The sequence below is a fragment of the Bacillus rossius genome, chromosome 2 (assembly GCF_032445375.1).
Source record: "Bacillus rossius redtenbacheri isolate Brsri chromosome 2, Brsri_v3, whole genome shotgun sequence".
In the NCBI taxonomy this organism is placed as follows: Eukaryota; Metazoa; Arthropoda; class Insecta; order Phasmatodea; family Bacillidae; genus Bacillus; species Bacillus rossius.
Window position 1 is genome coordinate 71,698,082 of NC_086331.1, and position 20,707 is coordinate 71,718,788.

Sequence of the window (20,707 nt, forward strand, 5' to 3'; positions counted from 1 at the left end):
ACCTTCTTGTAATTTATTACAAAAATACTGCGCTTTTTCTTGTAATATAGGCCCAGAAAGAGGGACACCTTTTTGCCGTTGTGCTAAAAACCATGAAAACAAAGCTTCACTTGTTTTTTCGTACTCACTTTTTTTCATACGAGATCTGGATGTTGTAGCCTGAGAAAGATTTTTTTGAGTATGCCATAACTCCAATTTCTGTCTGTTGCGCCTCCAGTTACCCACGGTAACAGCACTCACTCCTAACTCACGCGCAATTGTTTTTAGCGGCTCACCTTTATCAACCTGCATCAGCGCTTCTAATTTATCACTTAATGATATTTCAGTATGTTTTCTTTTCCTCATACTGGTTCGTAAAAGAACTGGGACGTAACTACATAGATGTGCTCACGGCAAAGAACTTATTAGGAACTAAAAATTGCCCTCTGGTGGGAACGCGGGGAAGTGACGAGGGGACGGAGGATCTAGGCCGACGGAGAAAAGGGGTTTTCCCCCCCAATGTTCTAAAAATAGATTCTTGCGACTTCTGACGGGTGGGCCGCTACCTGCTATGTACAGTCACTTACCCAACTCACCCCATCGGGCCTTCCTCCTCAACATAGCCCTGGCCGTCCCTACGTGTATGTGTGTTTGCAAAATTAGTATCTTTTTCTTTCTCATAACCCCCGAAACTGACTCGGATTATTGGGAACTCGGATTATCGGAGCTCGGATTTTCGAGACCCTACTGTAATCCATGTTTGACTCCACTGATAATATAACCCAGTTTGCCGTGGTATAGAGCATCCCACTCTTAGATTGCAGTGTGGAAGTAAATGGGCACATTCTCTCTCTCTCTAACACATGCTGATTGCCGTTAGCGTCCTTGTTTCTTCGTGCGTTGTTGCCAAATATCAAACGAAATTAAAATTTTAATTTTTGGACCAAGCTTTTTTTCATATTGTATAGCATCGAAATACGCATCAGGCAATGCTTATTTTGAATACTTAACAATATTTTAAGTGTCCTAAAAAATTAAAAAACATAACTTATTCACTGCGAACTGTTTTGAAGTATTCCGAGATGTTTCACATAAAATAAAAATAACCTACATGTGTATTTCATTCAGATTTTTTTATTAATAAATTAATGCCTTAGGACGCCACCGAACAAATGTTAAGACAAAAACTGTACAGGTTTCACTTAAATAATTTTTTTAATATATTGAAATGCATTTTCTCACAAACTGACACATCAAAAAGTGGACCAGCGGAAAACTTTTTTTCTATTAAAGATAGATGGGGGACGAAAGAGTGAAAAATGTTCTCAATGAATTGAATTAGTTTTTAAAAGCAGCTTCATCTCAATTGCTTCTATAGTTTCCGTGGAAATAGCTGTTAAAGACGTGTCTTATCAGTACAAGAGCGCGCTGCAATAGAGGTTTCTCTCACAAGCCTCCGTCGTAAGAGAAATCAGGGTCGTGTGTTTAGATAAGTGAGGTTCTGTCCTGCAAGCAATTTCAAATACATGGCTTCCTTAGTCAACCATGTATTTCCTTAGACACGCATTTCTGAAAACCAGCCTGCCAGTTAGTATCGCGTCTCGCGACGAAGCAACGCGTTGTGTTCGGTGACTCGTTACAGTTATAATTTTGACAAATTATATATTAACATACGTGATATTATTTTCTACATTTATTTTTATTACGTACACATAAAATATGTAAGATAGAACACCGAAAATAAATTATATCGGTAGGCTTCGCGGGAGGGAGCGCAAGATTGTGTTGAATGTATTTGAGTATTTTTCAAAAAATATGAGTGTGTGCAATGCAATTAAGGAAGCTTACCATTCTTCTGGTCAGTTCTGTGCTACTCTTATGGAAGCGGTATCAACATTGGTCAGCGGTAGCGATAGTGATTAAATGGTATGTGATGTTATTAATTTCTTAATCAAGTTAACGTTACATTTATCGTATAAATTCCTATGAATGAAATGTGTGTGAACAGATTCTTGTTGTAAGTTAAAGTTAAAAAAAATTCCTTATCGGCACAGCCTAAAGGCGCAGGAAGATTTTGATGATTATATTTATTTACATTAGAACAAAAAGGGATTTTTATATCCTTGAACCCATATTTTTTCTTCCCCTTGCAGTAATGGTTGTTACAAAAATATTTTAATCGAATCTTGAACATAATGTAAAATGTATGAAGTAAATACGAAGGAATTTAATAGCGATCATGGTACAAAATTTTGAATTATTTTTCTATCCTTCTCAACACCAAGCATCTTATCAAACATTGTTTTAGACAAAGTTTTGGAAAATAATTATGATATTTACAAAGAATTTAAACAGATTTGATAAGGTGTCTACTAAGGCAGTTACGTTTTTTTTTGTCCGGTGAAAATATTTTTTGAACCCATGCAGTTATGGCTGGTCGTATACAAAATTTATTTAGAAAACATTTTTTGGAATTAGGTACTCCGAGTTATCATACGTTAACACGGATGCGATATTATTCATATTATGGGAGTTGTTGCGATTTTTCTGTTTTTCAAAAAATCTTCTCCATTTTGACCCAATTGTTCGGATTTTTCCCATAACTTACTCGACCGAGAATTTCCATTACCGTATTTTATTTATCATTTTGGACATGACTTGTCCAAAAATACGGCATTTATCGGGCCCATGAAAATATGATATATATATGCGATTTTTGGAACATAAAAGAAAACTATAAGAAATTTTCGTCTACAATAGGTAGTTTTTATTTGAAATTTACATAAAAGTGGCATTATTACAAATTTATATGTGTAATAGTATAAAATATTATAAATTAAGATATGATTTCTTAAAATGCTTCTTGTTGGATCCGAATTAGAAAGACACATATCTCCTGAAATTCGTAATGTGTTAGAGATTTGGCAACAGCGCGCGCCATAAGCCGTGTACTGCAATCTAAGAGTGGGACGGGCTATAGCAGGAAAGCAATCTGTCCATTAAGCCATAATGGACAAAAAGATGATGGAAAGAAATTATGGCTAACAACTGCTAATCTTAGCACCTGTGAAAATTTACTTGCTACTGTCTCCCACCCAGCTAGAAACATAACTTTCCTGTCTTTCCCTTTTAACAAGGGAAAAAAGGGAACCACCACACTTCTACCACCAAGGTGCTAAGAAATGTATCACTTGTTTAGATTTTTCTATCTGAAGACACAATCTTATCTGTGGTACTTCTGAAAACAGTAAGCTATAAATGTTTTGTACTGAGTCTGTACTGTATTAGACTAACAGCATGAAAAAAAATCAGCTCATGTTAGTTCTATTTTTGTGTGCCATGTAATTGTTGCATTTAAATTGATCCAAAGGGTAGTTGAATTGACCATTTTTTGTTGCATTTAAATTTCAAGTATGAAATGTGTGACTGTTAATCACAATAGTCAATAAAGGCAAAGAATTGAAATGACTAAAACAGCCATTTTTTAACTTCTTGCTATAGAGCATCCCACTCTAAGATTGCAGTGTGGAAGTAAATGGGTGCTTTTTCTCTCTTTCTAACACACACCAACTGTCATTAGCACTATCCTTTTTTCATTGTGCTCTTTTGCCATATATCATACAAATTTAAAATTGTATTATTTGGACAAAGCATGTCTTTCATATGGTATAGCATCAAAATATTCATCAGGCATCAGATATATTTTTCTTACTTAATGGCATTTTAAAGGTAGAAAAAAAAATGTATTTTCCTCCCTGGGAACTGTTTTAAAGTATTCAAAAATGTACCACATCAAAAATATTAACCTATAGGTGTATTTAATTAAGTTTTTTTTGTTAGTAAATTTATGGTTTAGGATGCCACCGGATAAATCTCAAAACAAAAATGCTCCATTTTTCAGTTACATTATTTTTGTAACCATAAAATGCATTTTCTCAGAAACTGACACATCAAAAAGTTGATCAACAGCAAAGTGTTTTTTTTTTTTTTTGCTATTTTAGACCAAGGTCGAAAGCGTGAAATATTCACAATGAACGGAATTTGTTTTTAAAAGCAATACCATCTGAATTGCTCCTACAGTTTTTGTGTGCATAGCTGTGAAGATGTGTCTTATCACCAAGTGTGTGTGCTGTAATAGAGGCTCGCTCCTAAACTGCTGTCGTAAGATGAAACACGGCCATCATGTGTGTGGAGAAGTGAGGTTCAGCCCCACAAGCAAGTTTAAAGATAAAGGCTCTTTCCTTTGACACATATTTCTGACTACAAGTCTGTCAGTTAATGTCTTGTCTCGCGACCAAGCAACACGTTGTTTCTTTGACTCGTTACAGTTACAATTTTGTGTTATTTATTCACATATATGATTATATTTTCTGCCTTTATGTGGATTACATAAATGTAAACTATAGAAGGTAGAACACAAAAAAGAAACTACATTGGTAGGCTGCGAGGAGGGAGAGCAAGATTGTGTTGAAAGTATTTGAATATTTAAAATAAAATAAAAATGAGTAAAAAATGCAATTAAGGAAGCCTTGGTCAACTTTAGTCAGTGGTAGTGATAGTGATTAAAATGTGTGTGTTATTATTAATTTCTTTATCAAGTTCAGGTGGGTGGCACACTTATCTGAAATATGGTTTCTTCTTTTTAAAACAGCACTAATAACCATATGACTTGGATCTGTGTCCAGAACTAGCATGCCATCTTGGTCTGGAAAACTTAGCACAGCTGAAGACATCCAGGCTTGTTTTAGCCTAATAACAGTAGTCTCACACCCAGGATTCCATCTAAATTTCTTGTTAGTCTAGGAACAGCAGTGCTACATTAGTCACTTGTTTATTATCTGCATGTGTAATGGTGGTAGTGAATCAGTGTGTCTGTGTGTAAACAATAGATAAACTGAAAAAAGTTTTAAAACATTAACTGGTGAAACATCACCACCACCACCACCACCACCTCAATGTGCCACAAGGAAACAACCAAATTATAATGATAGATGTCACTGAAATGGTTAAACTCAGTCATTTTCCTTTCTGAAGGGAAGTTGTTTAAGTTTAGAATTATGATTATGTATTTCTTGAAATCAATTGGTTATGCAAATTTTTATGTAGAATTTTTTAAATTCTTGCGGTTTAACCATCATAAGTATGTTAATGATATGGTATTAATTAGCCATTTTACATAGGTTCAGCCCACGAAGAAAGTGCAGATGTGGATGTGGCAGTTCTGCAGAGGTTACGGCAACTAATTGATGAGTTGCGGGATAAAATAAAGCAGCGTGACAAAGAACTAAGCTACAAGGCTACAGAAGTTGACAATGTGAGTTTAGTAAAATACATGTAAAGTACATTATACTTATGGTTACCAAAATGTTGGCTTAGGGGCCAAGTATACAAATAATGTATATACTCTGGAGTCCCTCTAATCTGAATGAGTTTAGGGTGAAAATAAAACAAAAAAATCCTTTAATTGCTTTGTATTTAAAAAAAAAAATTATGTCTTGACCTAATTATCAACATGGTTAGTGATCTTGTGCTTTTAAAAGTGTTATAGATATAGCTGTATGGGATCCAGGTTTTCCCTGAATGAATGGGAACGAATCTTTCCCAAAATATCACACAGGAAATTACTTTTCTTTCTGTTTCCCGATTTTACGGCGGTAGTATACATATCCATGTGCAAAAATTGTTGTTAACAAATAATTTTCAAAGAAAGTTCTGCACTCTAACCTAGTTGAATTTATGCACATGATCAAAAATGCACCATTTTTAGCAGTTCAAACTCAAAATGGTGGTGTGAAAAACATTCACACGTACGATCATTAACAAGCACTTTATTCGGCATTTAAATCAATAGTAATGCTCTTATTACCACAATGTTTACCTAGTAGTAGCTTAATTGGTGCAGTTATCTGTGACACTATAAATGTTATGATATAACTTGCACTTTGAAAGCAACATAAAAAAAGTAAACAAAAATAAAAATGCCGGAATTGAGTGGAAATTTGCTGTCAATGTGTTTGTGATCTTGCGGAATGGGTACATGGCCATCTTAAATAACTAACATGAGTGAATGATTTCAGTTAAAAATTTTAAAATAAGCAAATTTTGTTGCTATTTTGCCAATTATGCTTTTTATTTTAATTTAAAGGTTGTCATAAAATTAAATAGGGTTAGCCTTACTCCATGTTATTTTGTGGTTCTTTAAAATTACTTGTCTCTGTCAATGTATAATTGTTATATTTGGGCCTATATAAAACAAAGGACGAACATTTTTCTTTTGAAATAGTATGGAAATTTGGAAATTTGTAACCTCAAATAATTCCTGATCCCATCCAGTTTCCCACGGGAAATTTTTTTCCACCAAAATTTTCTCTTGCTAAAATAAAATTTCATGTCATGCCCAGCTCTAGATGGGCTGTGTTATATGATAATTTAATGCTTATAGAGAATAGAAATATATTTTACTGCATGCTCGTGTATTATGGCAATTATTCTACTAATCCAAAAATATTGTACGTATTCTGAACAGGTCTTGCCCCAATTTGTTAGATTAGCGGCACTCTACTGTATGTATAAACAATTATACATATAGTGTGTGTGTGTGTGTGTGTGTATTCAACTCATTCAAGCAATTTTGGGCAGAAAGTTAAATTCATTAAAAAAAGGTTTTATTATACTGTATTGTCTTCAGCTGCCAAGTGCAATAACTACCTTTTTTCTGGAATGCACCACATAATATATATTATTATATTATAATAATTGGTTTTACTTCTAAATAATTTGCAAAATTATGTGTATTCCACAATTTACAAAATTGGTAGCACTTGAATTTGTAAATTTTATAGATAAAAATGAACTTCCTTACACTACATGTAAAGCTATAGAAACATTGTTAATACATTCACTGTGGGCTATGTATCTGAAACTTTAATCTTGCTGGTGAAGTCTGGCACTTTTCTTAAGAAATAGGACGACTGATGTCCAGATGTGGGCACTTAGTTTTTTGATCAAATTAAAAGATTGGTGGAAGCAGCTGATTTTAAAGACCACCCAGCTCTATGTATTTTTTTTCTTGGGAGTAGAACACTGTAGATTTTTGAGTAAAATGACTCTTCAACAATAATTATTTCTATTAAATGCTAGAATTAAGTTTCATAGGATGAAATGAAATGGCATCAGCTTGTGATTTATTAAATTCAGTCTTTAAACAAAATTAATAAAAATATAAGCAATCTTTTTTTTTCTTCTATATAATAGTAACATCCTGCCTTTGCACAAGTGTGTAGCTAAAAGAGCTTTAACTTTAAAATAAACATAAAATTATAGCTGAAAAACATTTTATTCCATTCACTTCATAAAGTCACACTTGTTTGGTGATAATTGATGCTACCAAAATATATTTAAAAAATTTAAATGACCACCACCTTATTTGTGCAGAAATTTTGGTGTCTAAAATTAAAATAAAATATTGTAAGTACCTACTATTTCTGTTAAACAGCTTGTATTTATTTCTAGTACGATAACTTGAAATGTGGGAGGATAAAAATGAAAGTAAGTTCATTTCCCATTTCACTATACATAATCTGTAACACGTGTTTTATGTTAAAAAGTATTTTGATTTGTAAATTGTATAAAAAAAATTATCACTTTGCTTCAAGTTAGGTAAAGAAAACTTACATTTTCAATTTTAGTCAAGGAATTGTTTTTTTTGTTGCATTATTTAGCTACGTGGACTCTAGTGACACCTAGTGTGTGTGTGTGTACTGTGTGTTTTACAGTTTTACATATTTATGTGTTTTTCTTTTCTTTTTGCACCAGTGTTTTTGTGTGCGCTTGTATTTCTGTGTGTATATCAATTTATAGATGCACATAAACATGAAGGTACGTAATATCAATTTAATTGCAAAAAATCAATTTACTTGTGTTTAAAGATGGTGAAAAGATAATCATTTGTCTACTACACACAGAAAAAAAAATTTAAACATACATGGGTAACCACACCCACCTCTTTGAAGTAATGCTCTTTGTTGCAGGAAAATAAGTGCTTATCAAATATATTTTTTTTCCATTCGAGTGCATGTTAATCAACTTAATTTGTTTTCCAGCTATTGAAGTTTGTTTGTTGACCACCATTTCATTTAAGAGACTGCTCCCAGTAAAATTAAATTACAGTATTGATTATTTGTCGGACAGGGTGTCCACATCCTAGAATGTCAGAGAAAAATCAGATAAGTTGAAATTGGTCAGGGAAAGTCAGGGATTAGTACTTGAAATCTGGAAAAAGTCAGGTGAATTCCCCTTTGATATTAATTTGAGCAATAATGTCATGCTTCAGTTTGTGAAAGCATATTTTTTTTCCAGATGGTATTGTAGTACATAGTCATACACACTATAAAATAGCTAATGCAAGGTTCTGTTTAAAACAAAGAATATGGTGGGAGAAATAGGCCAGCAATGGGGATGGAATTTCTATAAACAAGAATGATTATTTAACGTGTTTACGTAATATCCAACTGTTGTTCACTAGATGTATTTTGGCCAACATTAACGCTTGAATCTATAACCACATGAATTGCCACTTGTGAAACATTATATGTGCGAGGTAAATTTGCTCTGAAAGCTTTTGGTCTTTCTCACTTTAGCTGCTGCTGAGTGCTGATTTTTGAGTTTTATTTATTTGTTTTGTTACACTCCCATTCGGGCTTTCACCTGGTAGCAGGGAGTCCTCCCCTTTCTTGCAGGATGGCATAATGTAAACATTGGCTGAACACACATGGGAGTAGGAAATATTTCTGCAAAATATAAGTCTTTTTTACCATTTTAATTTGGCTGAAGTAAATAAGGCAGTGAAGGAAGCAAATAGCTAATAAGGAAAGGTTAAGTATTAATTTTTTGATTTGCTGTTTTTTAATTCATTGCATTGTGTTTAACGTTAAAAAGTGCTATTGCCATTAGGTGTGCACAGATACTAAAAATTCACATAGGTATGTTAATAAAGATGCAACTTTGAATTCATGACTGTGCTTAAAAACTGCTCAAAATAAACACAGTTACTTTGAGGGGTGAGTGTATTTATGGCTCATATTAAATTAAATTTTGGCAAATTATCAAAGTATTTTTTTTTAAGATTGTGAATTTGCTTACAGCTTGCAGCACAAGTGGAACGATTGACTATGGTTGGGCGAGAATTACGCCGTAAACACCGTGCTGGACAGCTTCAGGTTCGCACACTTATTGATGAGCGAGCAGACTTCTTGGCGCAGTTGCAGGATCAGCACCGTGAGCTTGTGACGTTACGACAGAGGCTTGGCTTAGCTCAAAAAGAGAATGAGGACCTCTCCAAATTTCATGTTAGCCATAGTTTTATTCTTTTTTTTATGTGTGATGAGTGAAATATTTCAATGTTTGATATTTATCATAGATGTGTTAGTGTTTGCATTTTGCAAGAAATTTTTTTTTTATATTTGACAAAATGAGTACTATACTGGTACATATTTTTAGTTCATTATGTTAAATTATATTTAGATTTTATTTTTCAAAGAATTACGAAATGATCAACTGCTGCAAAACAGGGTAACAATACGTGGTTGATAAAGAATTTGCTTAAATGGGTTTGGGTTTCAAATAGATATTTTGGTAACATGTTTTTTATATTTATTTGGTTTATGAATATAGAGTTAAATTTTTGCAGATACAGTGTAAACTCTTTATAACATCACTCGATTTAACAACAAACTCCTTAAAATGTCGAAATTGCTTGACTTTGGTAGGTTTACCTTGTTTGCTATACAATAATACACTCTATGTAGCGTCACGCTCGCTCTATTTAACGACAACAATACAGCATTATAAATCATTAAGCAGTACTTTTCTAAATGGCCGAAGTTGATAAGAACTGTGTACGTTCTTCTGTTTGTTGTTTTGTTGTTGTATTATCTAGCACGTGTTTACTTCGACTGACGTACCGGAGATTCTAAGAAATTTTGTCTTTTGTTTTTGTATGATGATTTTGCACATGTTTACCTCGGTCACTAGACCTTTTGTCAAGTTGTTACACGTTATCATTTTCGCAGTTGCTTACAGACTTTCGAACTGTACACATGGCGAGTAAACAAAAATCTTTGTGTATTGACGAAAAACTTTTATTAAGCACTTGATGCAGTGAAACTATTAGAAAAATACTTTTTATATAATCAAGGTGATCTGGCAGTATCTCAAGATATCAGTAAAATACATAAGAAAATACAATTAAAATATTGTAGCAGCAAAAACCATCAGACGAAGATAACAGACTATATGCAATGAGTGTTGTTTTTTGTATGAATATTAATGTTTGTGTGTAAAATATGTACTATATTAGTAAATTTAGGGATGGGACGAATCCACATTTTGGTCGAATCCGAATCCTTGTTCGAATCCTCAGTGTTTGTCATCGAATCTCGAATCCCAGTCCCACACTAAATTTCACATGTTATTAAAAAAAAATCACATGTGTATTTATAAAATTATAAAATAAGTGCATAGTGTATTGTATGTACACCTGATATAAAATAGACAAATAACCTCAAAAACCACACACGTAAGTTTTCATCCGTCTAATTCTCTGTTACATTTATCCTTCCTATGTTTTCAATAAAATACATTTGTATAACAGACACCATTTAAAAAAAATTAAGTTTTTTTCTGCAATGTTATATTATTGAAGGTTGGAAATGATCGAGTAGTTATGCTAATTGACAAAATGCAGCGTAGTTTATCTTATGTTTGTGCTATTTCCGTTACCTTTATAATATTATTTAGGTATACAATTTTCTAGAGCTGGATGAACCTCAGTTCTCTAGTTTCGAACTGAATCGAACCATTGCAAAAAAATTTCGAACCGAGACGAACCAAACCTCATACAGAAATAATTGTTTGGAATTAAAATGAACCGACCACCAGCATTTTGGTCTTTAACTGAATGGTGAGAAAGAAAAGTTCTCCAGCCATATGTAAAATTAAAACATATGGCTTAGCTTTATTAAATTGCAAAACATTTTATAAGTTAAGTTTATGCAATAAATAATGAAGGAAAGAAAACAGTTTAGAGAAAATCATTTTGCATTTAATTTCTTTATATATACTTTTAATTCATGAAGAAGTTCCATCTAAATTTCAAAAAGACTAGGTATCTTCCTTTTTCAGTGTACACTAACCTTCATTAAAAAAATATATTATTATAAAGATGACGAACATTCAGCATAAGGCCACATAACATTTTTAATAAGTAACACTTTTTAATAGGACATTAAAAAAAAGTCGAATGTGAATTAAGTTACCTATCTACATTACAAAACCCGCTGACTGCAGTTGCTGTTTTCTTGGAAGAATGCTGCTCGTCAGAAGAAACTTTAGACATTTTTTGGGGTGGTTCTGGGTCATCTGGGTCGTCATTATCTTTTCTCCATTTAGAAAACTTCAACGACGTAAGCCTGCTCATCGCAAATCACCTCAAGAACAATAATTTTGTTAACGTAACGTAAGAAGTGTGGTTATAGAAATTTGCGTCGGAAAAAACAAAACACGAGAAATAATGATGGCTGCCGCAACTACGCTAGTCAACTTAGTACCGTACTGTAAAATTTACTGGACCAGTACTTTTAATACACAAGATTAAATTAATATTTTCAGTACCTGACTGTTATAACCAAAAAGGCCAAAGAAAATAAATACATCCCAGTAATTTAAAATAGGTACGTAATTTACGTAATCATTTCCTACCGCATTTGTCTTGTGTTAACTTGATCACGTTAGTTTTGCCGAAATACGAGAGTTCTCGTACATGCGCTTTAGTTTAACGTATGGGTTACGCAATCTTTGGTGATTTTACAACACTTCTCGTACACGCACTATAGTTAAAGGTATAATATACAATACCTTTGGCATTTGTACGATAGTTTATATTACGTAGTACGAGAAATGCATACAAAAATCTCTAAAGTAAATAAAAAACAAAGCGCGCCTATATGAAAAAAATTCTATGCGAGTTATGCGACAATTAATAATTTTTTTTGTCTGCACTTGAAACTGTTGAGGCGACGATTATGCGATAAAAGTAGGATTATTACATGTAATGGAATTTTGTTGTGCTGTTTTGTGAATGGTCTCAAATGGGGGTTAGAAAATTAGAAAAACTTAATTTTTTTTAAACGAACGTTCGGTTTTTCGAATATATTTTATGAGGTTTCGAACCGAACCAAACGTAAGGGTTCGGTTCGGTTCTAAATTTTCGAACTTCGCCCAGCACTACAATTTTCAATTACTACCTAAAACTCTTAAAAACCCACCTCGAATCCTACCTCGAATCCCACCTCGGATCCTACGAATCCTCGAATCCATAGGATTCGGTATATTCGACGAATCCAAGATTCGAAAATCCCATCCCTAGTAAATATGTATTAATATAGAATAGTAAAATTATATCTTTTATTTTTCTCCATTTAACTACCACTCTCTATAACGCCGAAAAATGCTCTGTCCGTTAAGTGTCGTTATATAGAGTTTACACTGTATATAGATTTTATGAACCACAAAGTTGTCACATAGATAATAAAGTTTACCTAATAAATGTAATGAAAAAGTGTGCCGAATATTAGATATGTTCTTGGTACAATTGAAGTTTTTTATTTTTTTTATTTAGGCCATTTTGTGTTTTTACAAGGTTCACATTTTAAAACTTTTTTTATTATTGAATATTTTTGTGTGGTCTTTTCAACTTCAACTTTTCGCAGATGGTAGCCTTATCCCACGCTGCATTAGCAGCGTTTCATATTTTCCAAGCTTCATTACACGTACAGTTTCAGTTGTCCTGTGCCCGGTGCGGTGCATTTTGGGAAACATGGTAGGACACCGGCATTGTGCCGTCAGTTCAGTAGACAGCGCATGACGCCAATGTTTTATTCCCTTACCCCTTACTTCCTCTCCTCTCTCTCGATCCTCGTCATTTGGCAGTCTAAGCGAGAATCCCCTCCAATCCCAGAGAGCACTGGTGTGGGCGCTCTCCTGTCGGTCTGTAGCACCACGACACCTGTTTATCAATCTTGGTACTTATTTTACCCCTCATTTCGGGATACCCTAAAGCAGGCCTGCCGCTTTTACGGATTTTATCTGTTTTCACTGATATTTGAAGCTTAAAACGGACTAAAGGATAAACGGCGACATTCACGGATATTTATGATGCTTCGCCGATATTTTCAAATTTGAATTTTGTTCATGTAAATATTTACATTCAATTAGCTATTTGAAATTGTCAAACCATACAAGCGTCCAACAGTAAAGCAACACTCACACTAGGTGTAGCGCCATGGAACTTCCAAGCGTTTAACCACAAACCAAAAACATACACTCCCACATATCATTTCATGAAGTACAATATCTATGGTTTCGGGGGAAATGTTTTTTATTTGTCCAGTTGAACGCTAAGAAGTGTCATGGTGTCAGTAAACATTTTAATTCTTTGCCATTTCAATGTTTTAGATGCTGCATTTGTTTACAAACTTCTTATATAATTTAAGTAGTAGTTTTTGGCTTAGCTGATTGTGATGGAGAAAAAACGAAAGGCTTCGCCGGACAGGTAACTTTATAAACAGCGTTATCGTAAATAATGGGAGCAAGAATTTAAATGGCTGAGGCGTGGCAAAAAGGAATTTTCTGCCATTTGTTCGACTTGCAACTTGGAACTGAACGTGACAAAGGGCAGCTTGAAGGATCTTCGGCGGCAGGAAAATACGCAAGTTCATGCGAAAAACCAATGAGCTGCTGATCAGAGTTGTTCTTTGACAAGTTTTGTAACCAAACAAAACAAAATAATTGATGCACTGTTATGGGCAAACTTTGTTTGTGAAAACAATTTATGCGTGAAACTCAATGATCATTTCACGAAACTTGTCCCGCAAATGTTTCCAGCAAAAAACTTTCATTGTTCTCGCATTAAAACTAGCCAGATAATTATTAAATCTTTTGGTACATCAGCTGCAAATTATGTTTTATATGCTATGAAAACACAATTTTTCACACTGATGTGTGATGTGATGTTGAATTTCATCAGTACAAAGTAATTGCTTTGAGTGGTGCTGCAACTGGAGAAAATCTCTTTGCTTTGGTGAGCTCCTCATTTGAAGAGGATGTTATTCCCTGAAAAAATTGTTTGAGTATGTCAACTGATGGAGCAAAGGTGATGGTTGGAGAATTAAATTCAATGCTATCCAGGTTGAAACAACAACAAGGCAATGTATGGTTCTTACATTGCACATGTCACGTGGCTCACCTAGCAGCATCTCATGCCTGCAATGAGCTGCCAGACGTGTGTGAACAGTTATCTAAATATGTATGTCTATGTGCACTTCAAAACCTCAGGAAAGCGGAAAGATAAATTTAAGGATATTCAGGAAATGTTGTAAATGGAGACCGACAACATTATTCGACCTTGTTTCACAATATGGTTGGCTCTCCTACAGTGTGTGGAGCGCTTGTTAGAGCAGTGGCCTGCACTGATCAAGTATTTTGATAATTTGTATGGGAAAGAAAGCAAATCATATTCTGTTTATCGCATTGTCAGTACTTTACACTCAGATTTCGATAAACTTTACTTTTTCTTCCTTCAAGCTGTACTGCCAAGATTTTCCAAATTCAACACTTTGTTTCAGCAAGATACATTCATAAACTCTATCCTTAAATGTGTGTGCTGCTCAGGCAATTTGTTGCAAGCTACGTGAAATTTCCAATAATTCAGGAATGTGGTATCAGTAAAGTAGACGACAAGCATGAAAAGCAACAGCCAGATGAATAAATTTTTATTGGTCACAAAACCAGAGATTTCCTGGAAACCTGTAATTTAGCCACCGAACAGATGAAAAGATTTTTTTTGGGAATGTCAGAAAATTTCATAAGACAAAAACTAAAGAGCTGTATCGCCTGCTGCCTCTTGAGGATGATGTGTTTAAAATTAAAAATAATATGATTTTTGATCCCTGCAACAAGCCATCAGGAGACTGGCACAAAGTAGAGAAGCTTGCCAACAGGTTTCCGAATGTCATCTGGCCAGATGACATGGACAGACTGAATGATGAGTTTATCTCTTATTCATTATGGGAACCTGTACCAGCCTTACCAAAACAGGAAATAGATTCCTACTGGCACAGTGTCTCTCAGCACAGGCAAAATGATGTGGTGGTTTTCCCTGTGCTCTCAAAACGTGCAAAAACGATGTTAATTCTTCCCCATAGCAATGTTGCAACGCTGTTTGTACCGACCCTTTGTGTCGCCCCCCTTTCAGCTGTCACATTTGTCACTTTTTAAAGTTCGAGGGGGATGTCCTGATTACTGCTTCCCGTCTCCCTTTTGTTTGAATTTTGTTTCACGTGCTGCTGAGTTACTTTCCGCCCGCCAACGCACGGCAGCCGCCTGGCGAGTGACTAGTCTGGCTGGCATTCGGCTGGACAAAGGGGGGGGAGGGTTTGGCCTACCCAAAATTTATGTGTGCATGGTCAGCACAATCTTATCTTTCTCTCTTCGGCTGTTGTAAATGACCATAAACTAATGGCTAGGCAGTGCCGTATTTTTTTTAAGCCGAGACACTAATTCGAAGACGGCCCTTACCGTGAACGGATTATCCGGGTATATTTTATTTTTTTTACAGGATTTAAATTATCTGGGCGTCGGCGGGTCCCAATTAACACGAATAATGGGGAGTTTACTATTTTTTATCCATCTGCTGCCAAGGCGCAGTAAGCCTCGGGAGATGTTACATCACATGACCTTGGCCTTAACCCAGCTGCACGCCGGTGTCTGAGAAGCTTGACAAGACCTTCCGGGCTTTTAATCGCTAGTCCGTGAAATTCGGTAATCCGTGATTATCTCGGTCCCGACCATCACGAATTAACGAGGTTCTACTGTAAATTAATTTCAGCATAGGATCCACACATTTTTCTAGGTTGTGTGATGTAAGTAAATTTAGTTCAGGGTACAGTTGTATGGTAATATACTTTTAGAGCTATGTAGTCAATAAACTTTCTTCTTATAATGTGATCCCCCCCCGTAAGTAGACAGTAACCTAGTCTGTTTGTGGTTGTTATCAATGAATAAACCTGATACCATGATCATAATATTGCTGTTGCACTGGGGTTGAAATTATGGAAAGCATGCTGTCTTCATTTGTTAAGGGCGCCACCACGTGATACTGGGCATAGGGACCCGGCTACTCTCAGGGTCGTGACGTCGTCTGTGTGTGACGAGTCTCACAACCCCTATACTGTTAGAAATCTACCCTACCAGCCCGCTCAGAGTGACAGGCACACGTTCTCACTGCACACAATTGATGGTCGCAAGTGGGCTCTCAGGACGTCCCGCATGCCTCGGCTCTTACTCTAGCGGTACACGTGGTCAGGAGGTGTGTGGCACAGACTCTGTAACATGCCCCAGGCACGGTGGACCAACACACACACACACGCACACACGCACATGTTGGTGGTTTGAAACAGTATGTGATGGTGAGAGGAGAAGGGGCATGTAGTGGACGTGGCACATAAGGGAGGGGGTAGCCCTGGATAACGTCAATGTTAAACTCACCTTTTAGAAGTACTTGCTGGCCTTTAAAAAAACTAATTAAAATTTCATGGAATTTGGGCAACCTAATTAAATCTGGCTATTTATTTAGTGCACTTGCCACTAGGCCTAAGTCTCAATTGTTTTAAATATTCGAAAAATCAAATCAAATTTTGACTATTTTTTCTCAGAATGGTTGTATTAAATTTATTTTGTACATGACTGGAATGAAGTTGAAAATAATAATTTAACATTTGTAATGTTTGTTCTCATTATAAAACCATTTTGGCCTTATATTTAACACCATTCAATAGAAATGATAAAATAACGAGACACAAAATTTATTTGGTACATTGATAAAAATTGACCTGAGCTTCATCAAAAACGCGAAGCTTCACATCAGACATGAAACGTCGCATCACATTTGAAGCTTCAAATAAAACAAATAGCAAATTTCCTGCTGAAGTCAAGTTGAATATTAAAAAGACCTTAGTTTGATTTTGTAGTTGAAGCTTTGCACATATCATGCCTTGCTACTCCAAAAATCACCTATTGTAGTCTGGTAAAACATGAGCCAGCGGCCATCACTGTGAAACTGGTTGGTGGCTTGGTAGAGTGTGCATCAAAAAGTAGCACATGCACAATAGGACTGACTGATCGTTTATGAGAGCAATATTCCAGTTTTTCTCAGCCGGTGCTGGCAGGCAGAGCGAGTGGCAGGAGTTTCACTGGCCACACACAACCCCAGCAGAGCACGGAGGCTCATTGCAAGTCAACAAAGGAGCCTTAAATTTTTCTTAGTTGTTGGAAATGACAGCTTATAAACTTCGAATACATCTAAATAAGAAAACAGTGTGATTTGTCTTAAATACAACAGCTTTGAAAATGTGTAAGTTCAGATGATAATATTTGAAAAATTATGTGAGAATTTGGTGAGCATTTGCGCAGGCCTCCTGCATTGCCATGGTGATTACATGTCTCTATAAAATGGAACCTTATTTGTATTTTTCCCCATCTCACATTGACTTCTAACTTTTAGTAATACATAACTTTTATTGCATAAACATTTTACAAATATACATGCTTAGTGTTATATTTAGTTAAAAATACTTTATTTATATTATATGTTAAAAATAATATCAGTGCTTTCATTTTATATGGTCCTTTATTACGGACAGATGCAGTCCAGTTACTGGTCCTGTTTTTTTTTGTATGTATAGATACATGGCATATATGTTGTCGCGGTTTGGGTTTTGAGAGGGTCGCTATGGTGTTGTTTGGTAATGGGCGCCACCACATGGAAGGGCACGTGGACCTGGCTATCATCCGTCTGAGGGCGTGACGTCGCCCGTGTGTGGCAAGACTGGACCCTCTGTTAACTCCCGTAGTACACTCAGACCTGACCCGCTCTCAGCGTCGGGCACGCTTATGGTATAACACGTAATAGTGGGCTCTCCAGGCGTCCCACACGCCTGCTCATGAGGTATAGGTCACCACGTGGTCGGTGCAAAAAAATACATGGAGACAATTAGAATTAATACGTTTAATACATGCGCGTACTCCCATACACTGTCTCATGAGGTGCGTCTCCAAGATCCCAGGCACCTAATCGGAACACGGGAATAAGGCCCACACACGTGGCCTGCACAAGCGATTACTTAGAATGTGAAAATACTCGTAAGAGTTAAAAAAATGATAACGTTAAACAGACCCCCGACCGAGGCAGGTCCCGGGGATACGTGAAAGAGGTTTGAAAGAATTAAGCAGAAACAGAATTAATAGTCAGTGAACAAAGAGTGAAGTCCCCGGGTGCGGAAGGCAGCGTCTTACCTCGGTCGTTGACGGCGTAAAACTGGCCGAGCGCCAGGCTCCCTCGAAGCCTTCCCGCCTTGCCAGTTTACCGTTACACCTTTCCGATTAATTGCCTTGTAATCTTATATAAAAAAATACAAAAACACTCCTAAAATTAATACACGTTCTCCCACGGCTCTATTACTATTTAACTTAGAGTTATTAATTAATTAAATTATATGTAAATGTCAACTTCGTGTTCGGGTCCGCTCGGCAACGTCTTAACTTACATACTAAAACTTTTATTCTAAACAAAACAAAAACCCTCCCACCCGTCAGTGGCGACACAAATGAATGGGGAAAAAATAAAAAGCTATACAATATAATTATTACAAATTTAAGGGGACGTCGCACTGCCGCTACATCGCCCTCTTGAGGTAGTTCGTGGCGCGCTATTCAAACACACACCCACGACTATGTACTCGTGACGGAGCGGCTACCAGTACGGGAAGTGAGACGGTGGTGAGGGGAAAGGTGGCGGATGCTGACCAGGCTTCTGGGGCGCAGGCCCAGTTGACGTCAATGTGTTGTATGTATGTAAGTGTGTTTACTTCAAAATTGAATGGTGAAAGATTAAATTTTACGTAGAGTATTAATATTTGTGAATTTTTTTGTTCACATTTGCTAAGATTTCTTAAAATAGGAGATGATTAATGCACTTATCAGTTAATCCTATGAAATGCAAAGTTAAAATGAAATATGAAGGTCCTATTACTGTGGCCGGCAGTTATCTTGGTGTGTCTCAGCGCGGGGGTGTGGGGACAGCGGTACCGGAGAAAGAAGAGGGGGTAAGCAGGCGACACGTAGCTGAGAGCCGTGTAGTGGCTGTTAGGAAAATATCACCCTTCAGTGTATACCCGAAAATGGAAGGCGAAGGTGGCAGCTCGCAGAGGCGCGGTAAAGTGATACATAGCGGAGAGCGGGAGATATAAAAACCGTGATGCGGTTTTGTGATGAAGAAGCGAAAAATAATAATGTCTGCTCGAGCCTTTACAGAGACCGACGGCAAGAGCAGTGAAGTACATGGGTGTGAGTGAACGGTCCATAGTCAGGATTCGTAAAGTCGGCAAAGAACGAACACATGACCCACAGACTACGCCAGGAAAAAACTGGTATTTTAAGTATTTAATAAACAATGGAAATATACCTTTACTACGTTACTGTTACGTAGTGTATAGTGGAGAAATGATGAGTATGAAGCGTTGACGAAATGACAGAACGGGGAAAACTGGAGTACCTAGAGAAAGTAATAAGAATAGTAATAATAGTAATTAATTTAAACTTAATTTTGATTTTCGTCACCTAATACAATCAATTATCATGGAAAGAGAACTTCACACTTACATTAAACAAATAATATAATATATATGAGGTTTTGAAGGTTATAATATGCATTCTAAAGTGGAAGTACAATGCAAATTGTATTTACATTTATAATAAATAATCGATTGTAGGTTCATTAAAATATAAACCCACACATACACAAGCATTTTTTAAATGCCATTAACGTTGGTAGTCAGGTGTTTCCTAAACGACTGACATGAAGTTAAAGCAGCAAATATAACATAACAAGCTCCATGTTTACTTAAATGTACATCCAGCGCTAAATGGAACGTTTTAGTTAAGGAAACCGGAGAACGAATAGGGCTAGACTGACTCCTGCGTCATCAACTGTGAGATAGCTTTCGCGCGGAGAGCTACAATTGCGTAATGTTTTGGTCGTTTGCTTTTTCTTGTAAGACTTTTGTTTTAATTAACTTTGAGAACACAATGAATTGAGAAGCATAGTTTTAAATTTATTTTACATACTAAGTGACCTAGTTTTCCAAAATAAATCGTGTCTGGTTTTCGCTAGTTACTGAGTTAACATTTCAATTAATTTTGGTTAGCATAATAATTAGCAGACACCGTAAGTATATTTAATGGGACAAAGTAAAACGTTGCAGGTTTAGATAATAGTTTGTTACTTTTCCTGACAGATGAGTAAAAATATTCGAGCACAACCACTGCAATTTACACAATGTTACACTTATGTAGTACAAGTACAATTCATAGGATTTCTCACTTTTAGTTTGGTAACCCAGCGCTCTTAATCAAAAGGCCTTACCGCCCTGGGGCCCCCACGGGCGTGGATACAGACTTACGTAGTGTAGGAAGTCACGCGCCGAATCTTTTCTGTGCTGCTAGTACAAACCTGGCCGCTGACCTTGACAATAGGGTATCGCTTTCTCTTCGCCCTCCCCTCCCCCCAGACAGGACTAGGGAGCTCAGACGCCAAGATATCTGCCCGGCATAGTAG

At 36.0% G+C, this 20,707-nt stretch overlaps 1 protein-coding gene across 2 annotated transcripts in view; it reads left to right on the forward strand.

Moving 5' to 3' along the window:
• LOC134529364 (RILP-like protein homolog) overlaps positions 1–20,707 on the forward strand; it is a 93,040-nt gene that overhangs the window by 19,565 nt on the left and 52,768 nt on the right. For both annotated transcript variants that reach the window (XM_063363346.1, XM_063363345.1), the window contains exons 3-4: positions 5,160–5,293; positions 9,123–9,326. In XM_063363346.1, coding sequence (XP_063219416.1) covers positions 5,160–5,293; positions 9,123–9,326 — 338 coding nt within the window. The remainder of the gene's footprint in view (positions 1–5,159; positions 5,294–9,122; positions 9,327–20,707) is intronic.